Here is a 13,233-nt window from a genome sequence, read left to right on the forward strand (position 1 = left end):
ATAGGTCTCCGTCTCTGACCACGGTATACAATATCTGACCTTACATCCGGTTGAAGTCTGGTGGCGATGGGGTGCCTGGTGACGGGAGCAGGAAAGAATGGCCTGGGAGCTCCTAGTTAGAACCCTGCACGTCAGCAGCACGGGGTATATGGTTGCTAGCAGCTGGGGTTGAGTGGCAGCTGCTTTCGGCAGACCTCTGTGCAACTGAGCAATCCTATTTAGGGACTAAAAATGTCCCACTCCTGGGTAGGTTACCGTGCCTACCGGGAATTCCACCCTGTGGACAAAATAAGAAAAGGATCCCATTCAAACTGGCAACATGGAATGTCAGTACTCTCCTGGATAGCGATGGCAATAGACCTCACCGAAGCACCGCGCTGATTGCTGAGGAACTGAGGCGCTGCAACATGGACATCACTGCTCTTAATGAGACAAGGCTCCTGGGTGAAGGTTCTCTGAAAGAAGAGGGAGGAGGATACACATTCTTCTGGTGAGGCTACCCCCCTAGTTGCCATCATCAGCATGGTATGGGACTAGCAATCAAGAACAGCCTTCTACCCAACCTCACTGAAACACCCACAGGAATAAGTGAGAGGCTGATGACCCTCCGTATCCCCCTAGCATAGGCACGCTATGCTACTCTGCTAAGTGCATATGCGCCAACACTGCCAACAGACAACAGTGTGAAGGACAGCTTCTACCAGCTACTAGATGACGCCCTTCACCGTATACCCAGGAACGACAAGATTTTTCTTCTGGGTGACTTCAATGCTAGGGTGGGAAGAAAGAGTGATATATGGAGTTGAGTAATGGGTTGGCACGGTGTTGGGCAGGTCAACGTGAATGGCCTGAGGCTGCTAACATTCTGTGCAGAGCATGACCTCCCCATTACGAACACACTGTTTCAGCAGAAGACCAAATACAAACATCTTGGATGGACCCACGATCCAAACACTGGCACCTGATCGATTACATTATAACAAGACGTGTTGACACAAGCGATGTCTTGTTGACCCGGGCCATGAGAGGTGCAGAATGTTGGACGGATCACCACCTGATCATGACCAAGCTCCACATCAAAGTGCGCCCCCCACAGTGTCTCAGGAAATTTACTAAAAAGCAGCTGAACTGTGCTACGTTAAAGTCAGCCCCAGCAAGGAACATACAGTATATTGTCATTCTTTAGGTATGAGGGCACCAGATGTTGAGGCCATTCTGTGCTGTGATAACACTATGGATCAGAAATGGACCTCCATAACCACAGTGCTACATAAATCTGCAGTTGACTGGCCATATAAAGCCAGAAAACTTCAGAACCGGTTCGACGAGAACTCCGAGACCATCATGTCCCTGCTGGAAACCATTGGCAGAGCACACAGGGCTACTCTCAACTGCCCTGCATCCACCATCCTCTGGCAGTGGTGGAAAACAGCATGAAAGGAGCTACAAACAATCTTATACACTCTACAAAATACATGGTGGAAGAACAAAGCTCAAGAAATTAAATTATGTGTTGACAGAAAAGACTTCTCTAAAGCTCCATAAAAACCATATACGGCCCTAGGAACTGCTCCATCACACCCACAAAAGCAGCAGATGGTCTCTCAATCTTGAAAGACCAAAACAGATCTTTGCAAGGTAGACTAAACATTTTGAAGCCCTCCTTAACCAACACTCACCAACTGATCTCTCCATTCTGGAAGAGCTGCCTAATTGGCTAACCATTCAAGTCCTTGACCACCCACCAAACTTTCAAGAGGTGCTAGCAGCTATCAACTCCCTCAGAAACAAGTCCCCTGGCAGTGATGGTATCTCAGCAGAACTCCTCAAACAAGGTGGCTACTTGTGTACCAGGATGATCCACCAATACACCCTGCAGGTCTGGGACCTGGAGAGTGTCCCTCGACAATGGAAGGATGTCAACATTGTCACTCTCTACAAAAACAAGGGTGACAAATCCATCTGCGGCAACAGTCGTGGCATATCGCTGTTAGCTGTTGCAGGCAAGGTCCTTGCAAAAGTCATGCTATGCAGGCTGGTGGAAAACCTAACAGAACATCTTCTGCCAGAGTCACAGTGCGGCTTCAAGATGAACCGGAGTACTGTGGACATGATTTTCACAGTAAGACAGCTTCAAGAAAAGTGCCGTGAACAGCATCAAGACCTTCTCATGACATTTGACGATCTTTCCAAAGCTGTGAATCGAGAGCTACTCTGGGACATCCTAATAGAATTTGGCAGCCCATGAAAATCTGTGAACATCCTGTCACAGTTCCATGATGGGATGGTGGCCCATGTAACCATAGGGGGACAGGAATCGGGGCCCTTTAATGTACACACTGGGGTAAGACAAGGGTGTGTGTTGGCGTATGTACTCTTCAACATCTTCCTCCTATGTGTCACGAAACTTCTCCATGACGAGCTGGAAAGCAGTAGTGGGATCACACTAGACTTCAGGCTAGACGGAAACCTTTTTAATATAATATCTGAAGGCTCCAGACAACCACCAACGTCACAGCTGTGCAGGTCCTTGAGCTGCAGTATGCTGATGACTGCACGCTTATGGCTCACACCCCAGAAGAACTACAAACCATCCTTGCCGCTGCTGTAAAGGCCTACAGCAGACTGGGTTTGTCAGTCAACACCACCAAGACTGAGGTGATATGCCAATGGAGGACCAGCCCCCCACCCACTACACCTGTTTTGTAAATCCAGGGGATCATGTGGCATGACTGTGTACCCCATTCCGAAGTGCTGGCTAGGACAAACTGCAAGAGCATTGAGGCCACGGTCACAGAACACCAACTGCGCTGGCTTGGGCCGACCCCTCACGATTGGAAGAAGCTGCTACTAACCGTTCCATCTGGCGGCAGCTCTGCCACACAGGAATTGAGCAGCTGGAATCGGAGAGGAATATGTAGAAACAGCAAAAAAGACTATGAAGGCTCACAGCCATGCCTGCCCCCACTAAACCAGACTTCACATGCCCAACATGTAATAAAATTTGTGGATCTAGGATTGGACTTTACAGCCATCAAAGAACACACCATTAATGAGGAGGAATGCCATCATCGGATACGACGGACTACCATAAGTATAAGCAAGCAAGTGTGTGAGTGTGTGTGAGAGAGTGTGTAAGTGTGCATGTGAGAGAGAGCGAGAGAGTGTGTGTGTGTGTGTATGAGAGTGTGTTTGTGTGTGTGTGTGTGTGTGTGTGTGCGCACATGCATGTGTGTGTAACAAAACTGAGAAATGTTTAGCTTTAATGTTGCATGTATGGACCAACGAAGCAGAGCTGGAACTACAAGCCTGCTTTGACTGCACTGATTGGAGTGTTTTTGAGGCTGCAGACACCAATCTGGATGAGCTCACAGATACTGTTACATCATATATCAGTTTTTGTGAGGATATGTGCATTCCTACTAGGACTTATTTAACATTTAACAACGACAAACCATGGTTTACAGCGGAACTCAGGCAGCTTCGTCAGGCCAAAGAGGATGCTTACAGAGTTGGGGATAAAGTCTTGTACAATCAGGCCAGGAACACACTGAATAAGGGAATCAGAGTGGCTAAACGAAGATACTCTGAGAAGCTGAAAAACAAGTTTTCAGCTAACGACCTTGCATCAGTGTGGAGTGGCATGAAACAACTTATGAATTACAGGACTCCTGCCCCCAACCCTGTAGGGGACCAACAACTGGTTGACGACCTGAATGTGTTCTACTGTAGATTTGAAAGGCACAATCTCACACCCCACACCCACTCTGACCTTCACTTCACACAAACACCAACACCTCCTGCAACCCCCCTCCTCTCCCCTCCTGCTTCTCAACCTGCACTTAAGATCTGTGAAGATGATGTGAGCCATGTCTTTCGAAACAAAGGATAAGGAAAGCACAGGGCCCAGATGGCGTTTCACCTGCATGTCTTAGATCCTGTGCTAACCAGCTGGCCCCCATCTTCACACAGATCTTCAATAGATCACTGGAGCAGTGTGAAGTCCCATGCTGCTTCAAACGTTCCACTATCATCCCCATCCCAAAGAAACCAAAAATCACAGGACTTAATTACTACAGACCTGTTGCCCTGACGTCTGTGGTCATGAAATCATTTGAGAGACTGGTGTTGGCCCACCTGAAGAACATCACTGGACCCTTTCTAGATCTCTTTCAATTTGCTTATCAAGCAAACAGGTCTGTGGATGATGCAGTCAACATGGGATTGCATCATATCCTGCAACATCTGGACAGACCAGGGACATATGCAAGGATCCTTTTTGTGGACTTCAGTTCTGCTTTCAACACCATCATCCCAGCTATACTCCAGAATAAATTACACCAACTCTCTGTTCCCATATTTATCTGTCAGTTTATTACCAGCTTTCTGACGGACAGACATCAGCTTGTGAGACAGGGGAAACTCACTTCCAGCACCTGTACAATCATCACTTGTGCTCCCCAGGGATGTGTGCTCTCTCCACTACTCTTCTCCCTCTACACCAAAGACTGCATCACCAAGGACCCCTCTGTCAAGCTCCTGAAGTTTGCAGACAACACCAATGTCATCGGCCTCATCCGAGATGACGATGAGTTTGCATAGAGAAGGGAAGCACTGTGGCAGCAGTGGAGTCATTCAGGTTCCTGGGCACTACCATCTCACAGGACCTGAAGTGGGAGACCCACATTGACTCCACTGTGAAAAAGGCCCGGCAGAGGTTGTACTTCCTTCGCCAGCTGAGGAAATTCAACCCGCTGCTGATACAGTTCTGCTCAGCAGTCATTGAGTCTGTCCTCTGCACTTCAGTAACTGTCTGGTTTGGTTCAGCTACGAAATCAGACATCAGAAGACTACAAAGGACAGTTCGGACTGCTGAGAGGATTATCAGTTGCCCCCTGCCCCCCCCCCCCCCCTTCAAGAACTATACACTTCCAGAGTGAGGAAAAAGGCTGGAAAAATCACTCTGGACCCCACTCACCCTGCCCACTACCTTTTTGAACTGTTGCCTTCTGGCCGACGCTTCAGAGCTCTGAGCACCAGATCCGTCAGGAACAGGAACAGTTTTTTCCCTAAGGCTATCCATCTCATGAACAGTTAAATTGCCCCATTGAGCAATAACTATGTGCAATACACAGTTTAGTCTTTCTTATATTTATCCAACACATCCAGCCTCTTCTGCCATTTCATTCCTCTGAAAAAAACAAAAAAACATTTGGACTGTACATAACAGATTTGTATTTACACTGTACATAACAGATTGTATTAGATTTGCACTACCCATGTGTATGTGTGTATGTATGTATGTATGTATGTATGTGTGTGTCTGTACGTAGGTGTATAATTCGTTTTTATTTTTAATTTTTTATTATTATCTATGTCTTGCTGCTGTTTTTTTTTATTGTTTTTGTATTGTTGTACACTGGAAGCTCCTGTCACCAAGACAAATTCCTGGTATGTGTAAGCATACTTGGCAATAAAGCTGATTCTGATTCTGATGTATGACACGTGTAAGTGTAATAAATCTGTATGTGGATACGCATACTTCAAAATGTGCTAAATAACAGCATGAACAACATATGACTTCATTTTCTCCTTCCGCTTTTTAAGACAATGTCAATCAGTTTTATTGTTTTTTTTTTTTTTTTTTTACTGAAGAAAAGTCAGATTTATATATAATTAATTATCACAAAGTCAGCATGTCCTGCACCATGTTGGTTTTAATTCAAGCTGACTTAACGATCACAGAAAATGTGAACCTAGTCATATGACCTACATACTCAAAACAGACCCAACAATGATAAATGATAACAAGACTGGGTGAGAACCTCTTTCTTATACCCCCTATAAGAAACTAAAGAGTATGTATCTTGTGGTGCATGTTGCCTTTTCTAAAGTTAAAGTAAAAAAGGACTTAAATATTGATCTGTTTCTCACCCAAACCTATTATATATTATATAGCATCTAAAGTCATGGATTTAACCACTGGAGTCATATGGATTACTTTTAAGCTGCCTTTTTGTGCTTTTTGGAGCTTCAAAATGTTGGTACTCGTTCACTTGCATTTTATGGATCAACAGAGCTGAGAAATTCTTCTAAAAATCTTAATTTGTGTTCAGCAGAAGAAAGAAAGTCATACACATCGGGGATGGTATGAAGGTGAATAAATGATGAGAGAATTTTTATTTTTGGGTAAACTATTCCTTTAAAATCTCAGGAACATTTTAAGTAAATAATTTTTGTTATTGGGGTTTGGCTGACAAAAAGGTTTGGGAACCACTATTGTAGAGATACAAGTATATTTCTGAAGTGATTCTTTTAGCAAACATCTCTGATATGTCTGGAATTTATCAGCACATCATGTAATTAATTTGATAATGTATAAATCACAAATATTTAAATATAGTATAATAGATACTAACCCTAACCAGAGACTTTTTGGAGGGCTCTTAAAAGCACAAAACATACTTCCATATTTTTGCCTGTCTGCTGCCTTACACAGCAGCAAAGTTTTGGCTAAATAGGATTTGTTAGTGGGTTATTGAAATGTATGAGATTGATTGTGACTCTCTGATCTTGATCTAGGCCTGCAAACATCTTATAGTCAGAATAGCCAGTTAGGCCAGGAGGCCTGTTCCCCTGACTGCCACGTCACACCCATCTATGAGGACAGAACCTTTCAGAACCCTCTGTACCAGACCCCAACTCACGGCTCCCAGAGCGCTCTCTCCAGAAACAGTATAGGTATGTGCTGGATTTCATTCATGCATAGCAACTATCTTTGCTAACTCAATATATGAGACGTTCACCCAGTGTTAAAGACCCCACGAAACAATTGTCATTCCTGCGTTGACGTATTTCCTATCGAATGTTGTAATTGGGGTGAGAAGGGCTTGTCCCCCTTTTTTTTTAAATGGCCAATAGCCTTTAATTTACATCATAAACATTTTTGGTCCATTTTCCCAGAAGGGAAAGACTGTACATTTTAAATGTGTATATCTGCTAAAAAATATTTCATCAACTTAGGAGTACACTGACTTGCATATAGATGAGCTCAAAGCTAACACACATGGACTAAAAGCCTTAAAACTCAAAACTTTATTTCATGGGGTCTTTAATCAGATCCAATGTGTAAATCTGTATTCTCTTACTCAGGGTTTGGTACTTTACAAAGGACCTCTAGCCAGTGTAGCACTCAGAGGTACCAGAGAGGGATATTCTCCATGGCAACACACTCTGACACCTATCGTCCCGCCCACTACAGTCAAACTGAGTCAAACTACAGCAGACACGCGGCTGCTGTCGACAACGCTGTCACAAGATCTCCTTCCATAGAGAGCATTCACAAAGATCCCAGGTGATTCCACAAACTAAGTGTTACGATTGGCTAGTCATTGCTGTTTAAACATGGAGACTGTGCTTTGTGGTCAGATAACTTGGCTTGTAAATTATCTCAGCGAGTGTTTTCCCTTGTTGCTACATGATTCTTATTAGCTTATTTATTAGTTGATTATTTTCAATGTTTGCACATATGCCTTTTTATAATATAATCATATTTATAGGTGTATATTTATTTTGCAGACAGAACAAGGGCTTGAAAAGAATATAAACCACATCGCCTGCATGCTCATTCACATTTGCAGTGCATATTTTAATGAGAAATGGGATTGTAAAAAATAAAAGCTGGACTGACTCCATATGTTTAGTTGTTAGTCCTCATGCTAACATGTAAATACTGTAATGTTTCTGAGGGAAAAGAAAGATTGGAATATTTATTAAAATCTGCAAACATTAATTTGTCAAATGTGAGAGGTTTCGCATTCATTTGTTTGTGTTTGCCATCTGTATTCTGTATGCGTGTGGGGGGGCTAGAGAGTTTTCCTGGAGAGACCCCGAGCTGCCAGAGGTGATTCGGATGCTGCAGCATCATTTCCCTTCTGTTCAAGCCAATGCAGCAGCGTACATACAGCACCTGTGCTACGGAGACAACCGCATAAAGGGAGAGGTATGATTATACTCTTGTAACACATTTACCTCCCTATGTAAATTTCCCACTTCCTATTGACTTTTGTTGTTTTCAAATCAATCAAAGTTTTTTTGTAGATTAACCCTAACACAAGGCCTAACCCTAAAATACAACTTTTAACATTTTTATATAATAAAGGAATTATTTAGTCACTTTTATTAATAATTTTTCCTTTTGTTGATGTTCTTTCAGATTTAGCTAACTTCTCCAGCTGAAAAGGCCTCTGTAAAGGGGCTGTTCACACAGGACGTGTTTTACGTGCATACATTCTGTGCTGTTTTTTAATTGTTGGTCTTTGTACACATGTGCAAGATGGCCGTTTTTGGCTGTTATTCAGCGTCTCACTATTTTTTAGCATCTCTCTCCATGATTCATCAAAAGATCAAAATATTAATAACTACAGTCTTGACCAACACAAAATAGGTACTCTACTTTTGTTTTTTAAGGTAAAGCTCTACTTTACAGTGCATGTAGGCATTATGATGAAAACTGAACAAGTGCTTTGAAATTTGCAGACAAATCAGAAGTCAACTCAAGTCAAGTCATTTTTATTTGTGTAGCGCTTTTCACAACACACATCGTTTCAAAGCAGCTTTACAGGAAATCATGCATTAACAAAAATATTTAACTGTAATATGTATAAAGTCTTGTGATCATTGTGTAGTTTAATTAAATATGATTGTAAATTGAGTATAAAAATTTAATAATTAAATAATAATTGTATTTAGAACCCCTGTGAGCAAGCTGAAGGCGACTGTGTCAAGGAACACAAAACTCCATAAGAAGTGTTCCGTTTTGATAATTTATTAGAAATGTTGTATCGTACATGTTATTGTGATCGGTAAAAAGATCAGACTCATCAAATAGCCATGTGTAATATGTTTTTGGAAAGCACTCAAAGAGTAGAATACAACCTATTTGTTTTACTTTTCGTTTTTGCCTTTTTGCTTATAAATTCATGAAAAATAAACAGAACATAAAATATCACATACCATTACTTGGAGGAGGCGATTATCTTTAAAAGGAGACAACCCACAAAGTAATCGGATGCATAGATCATTAGAAAACCCACACAAAGCACAATGTGCACACAGCATCTGGCTATCTTGCTATCTGGCTACAAACACATTAACTTTCCTGGATCAGGTGATATCATCGGAAATGCTGTAGAGTCATGGAACGCTAAACCAATAGCACTGGGTTCAGATTGCTCCAACCAGTGGTGATAGTCTTCCATGTTTGGGCAGAGACTCATGTGATCAATCATTCTTATTACATATGGCCATGAGGAGATGGTTCCAAGTACATGATACAGACTCAATGATGACTCAGATGGCACAGAATGAAACTCATTACCAAAATCATATCTCAGTGTTATGCAAACCTTTAGTCACTGTTGCGGTTGCATGTGTAATGAGTTCTCGTGTACAATTATTATGATTTATTTGTTTGGAGAGGGTTTTGGACATTTGGAGAAGTTTTTGGACACTTGGATAAATTATTTGTGTAACGCTATAACTTTTAATAGCTTTGTTGTATCAACAAAAAAAAATTATCAGTTACAGGTGACATGATTGGAAATAAAACAAAAGCTGTTTTTTTGGAGCCACTTTATTTACACCCTGAGATATATTATGTCAAATCAGCAGAAGAAAAAAAATAAATATTTGGCTCAAGATTTTTTGTGATCTTTCAGCCGTTTCTTAGGCTGAAAGTCTCAGAATTTATCATAATATATATAATTAAAAGAATGGAACAGTTTTCTTTAAAATGATACCAAACACTTGACCCTCCTTGTTATTTTTTTTTTGTTTAATTTTTTTTTGTCGAGTTATATTCCTTTAATTTTGGGTATGCCACTGAAACAGGAAATCTTTGGAAAAAAAACACCTAAGCTTAAAGAGTTAATTAATGTGTTTATGTTTATATTAATATATATTTTTTTAAATTGTGTTTTCAAAAGCATATTTGTTTATTCATTTATTTATTTTTCGGTGGTTGGGGTGTCATGGGAAAAAGCACCATAAAGGTGTACTGTACTTAAAAAAAAATTTGAGGCACCACTGGCCTTTAAACATGCCTTCTGCTTAATTCTATTGCACTTTGTCTGTTTTTAACACAATAACACGTCCTATGTGAATGCACCCTTAGACCAGCACTTCTAGAACCTCCATGCTTGTTCAGTCGTGTTGGTTATTGGTTATTGCTGTTTTGGTGCTGGACTACCTGTTGGACCAACATAGCCATGCTGTTCACCAGCAAAACTTAGCTGTTTGCTAGCATGGTCAGCCATCATGACCATTATGTGAAGTTGGTTGACCAAGGTTGATGGTTAAGCTAGTTTAACAGCCTGCTGGGGACACTGGCATACCAGCATCCAAAACACAACATATGATGGTGACCATTCTTTCTGGTCTTTTCAGCAGGGTCTGGGGACAGTTTAGCAATTTTGTCCCAAAAATATAGTTTGTGTCAGAAACACAAACGCACATGCTCACAAACAAGCAAACACCTTGGACAAGAAACACACACCTTGGACACACATCAGTAGACACACATATTAAATTCTCACACCTCCACAGGTGTGTCGGCTGGGTGGGATCCAGCACCTGGTGGATCTTCTCGATCACAAAACCCTGGAGGTTCAGCGAAACGCCTGCGGAGCTCTGAGGAATCTGGTGTTCGGAAAAGCCACTGATGATAATAAAGTGTGTGTGAGAAACGCTGGTGGAATCCCAGCATTGGTTCGTCTGTTGAGAAACACTCCAGACAAAGAAGTGCAAGAGCTTGTAACCGGTGAGTGGGTGTGTGAGGTTAGATGACTGGCTGACATAAGGGAGTCTTTCTTTCTGCTCTCATTCTGAGCATCATGACGAATTTCCATTTTGAAATAAAGCATCTCACTAGTTTCCGTTTATATATATTTACAATCTGCCATAGTTATCTAAACTGCTTAAAATGAGTGTTCAGAAGAAGATTTTAAAGTACAGACATTTTCAGAGATAGGAGAAAAATATTCTGAACATTACTGTACAGTGTCTTCAAAATTCAGTGGAAGAACAGTTTTCAAAGCTTTAATTAAGCCCAAGTCAATCAGAGAAAGCAATGGCTGGTAAACACTTCAAGCACATTTTACCATTTCTCCTCATACTGAGGTTTGTAGCAGACATTTAACTACAGATAAGCTTGAACCGCAAATGACAGAAGGTTGAAGGAGACAAGTAAAGGCTGTCAGTACCAACACTCTTTGAATGAAATAACTACACGCTTCAAACACTGCAATGCTCCATGTTTGAGGGAGGAGAGAGAGAGACCTAATAAATGCATGCATCACCTTGTTTGTATTAAATGTATGTTTTAATCTCTATTTTGTGGCATTGTTTCATTGCTTAGCATATCAGTACAGTATATGTTGAAATGTAAATGCATAAGTGGAAGAGCTTTCAAAGATAATGAGTTCTAAAGTTTGAAATTGATTAAATATATTTTAGCACAGTTTATTTATTTAATCAATTTGACATTAAAACTACTTCATTCTGTTCTGAGTCATTTTTAAAGACTGGTAAAAGTAAGAGAACAGCTAATTTATTTATAAATGAATCCGTCTGGGACATTTCACCAAGTTCATGACTTATTGTTTTAATCAACTGACAGCCCTAAAAAGTAGAAATAATCTGCCTTCCTTTGAAACCTCTGCATGTTGGTGCACTGAACACTGTAACCAGAAAGGCCTGAACCGTACTACATAGAATGCGGAAGCAGTTGTGCAAGTAGTCCATACTGTGTCAATGATCAAGTGATGGAGAAAGGACCTCTTAACAGTAATCTTTTGTACAAAATAAAACCAGATGGGACTTGTGATAAGCCGTAGTCACACTACCCGTTTGGAGTGAAGCATCAGCATTTCCCCGGCGTCACGTTCCAGACAATTCGGCTGAAGTATTACATTGACAGTACCAGCGCCAAAAGTGAAACAAGAATTTCTTTGCAAGTGCTTTTCATGTAGAGTTAAAAATGGCACGAATCATGTGAATGCAGCTTCACGATTGCAGTAGCAAAGTTGATAGCCTTGAATTTGTGCTATTTTATTGCATTTCTATCTATATACTGTGGAATGCTTTCTTTGGAAAATGTTAATAAAACATTATTGTTACATATTGTTTTCTTTTGTACGAAGGAACTAAATGCATTTTGACAGGAAAATAAGTATATGCAGAGTAAAATATTAGCCCTTTCAAAATCTGCAATCAATCGCAATGAACTATGAAAAATGATGCGATTGATCGTGATTAATTCTTTTAATCGACTGACAGCACTAATTTTTCTCTCATTTTCTAATAGTTCTATGCTAAATTATCAAGTGTCTTTATTTCATGTTATGCTAAAATGAATAGATCACCCTAAAATGAAAATTCTGTCATCATTTACTCATGTCATTCAAAAACCTATATGTCTTCCGTGGAGCACCAAAGGTGAAATTTTAAAGAATGTCCATGCTGATCTCTTCCATACAACAAAAGTGGGTGTTGATTCACATTGTCAAGCTCCAAAAAGGAAAAAAAAAAAGCACTATAAAAGTTGTCCATAAAACTCGCCTGATATATCCCAAGTCTTTTTAAACCATACAATAACGTTGTGTGAATAATATCCAAAATACATATTCACAATTTTTTGCAAATTTGTCCCTCCACTGTAGCTCCAAATGAGGGCTTGTTAGTGCATGCCAGGGCCAGTTGCGTTCCCACTGTCACTTCTGGGGCTTCATCGTGTTTCCACGAGGCCAACGACCAATGGCCTTTGGCCCTCCGATTACCCTTGGGTCAACTGGGGATTGAGGCGGGGTCAATGTCAAAGGCAGATTTTTGCTAAGTCAGGTCAGAGGGTACAGCACCAAGATACTAATTTCCCAGTTTTTCATACCTAGCTGCCAGCTTACCTCAACAGATAAACGGAGAATGTAGATGAATTCAGGGCTTTTCTGAACATTTGGGCTGATGAAAACATGCAACATTGGATCAACGCGTCTGCCAAAATGAAGATGTGATTGTATAGACGTGAAGTATATTGTCGCCAAACTTGCCTAGTTGTGTATCCAGAGTACAACAGTACAAGTTCGGGAAAAATTAAAAGACACTACAAATCCGTATTTATTTCAAGGGCTAGCTAGTCTCCAGAGTCTAATACCTAAGCTTGAGCTTCCCTCTTGCTTG

General features: G+C 40.9%; 1 protein-coding gene across 4 annotated transcripts in view; it reads left to right on the top strand.

Moving 5' to 3' along the window:
* LOC127445821 (plakophilin-4-like) overlaps window positions 1–13,233 on the top strand; it is a 66,081-nt gene that overhangs the window by 31,439 nt on the left and 21,409 nt on the right. For all 4 annotated transcript variants that reach the window (XM_051706216.1, XM_051706217.1, XM_051706218.1 and 1 more), the window contains 4 exons: window positions 6,583–6,741; window positions 7,153–7,354; window positions 7,870–8,002; window positions 10,606–10,819. In XM_051706216.1, coding sequence (XP_051562176.1) covers window positions 6,583–6,741; window positions 7,153–7,354; window positions 7,870–8,002; window positions 10,606–10,819 — 708 coding nt within the window. The remainder of the gene's footprint in view (window positions 1–6,582; window positions 6,742–7,152; window positions 7,355–7,869; window positions 8,003–10,605; window positions 10,820–13,233) is intronic.

Source organism: Myxocyprinus asiaticus, chromosome 9 (assembly GCF_019703515.2).
Source record: "Myxocyprinus asiaticus isolate MX2 ecotype Aquarium Trade chromosome 9, UBuf_Myxa_2, whole genome shotgun sequence".
NCBI classification, from domain to species: domain Eukaryota; kingdom Metazoa; phylum Chordata; class Actinopteri; order Cypriniformes; family Catostomidae; genus Myxocyprinus; species Myxocyprinus asiaticus.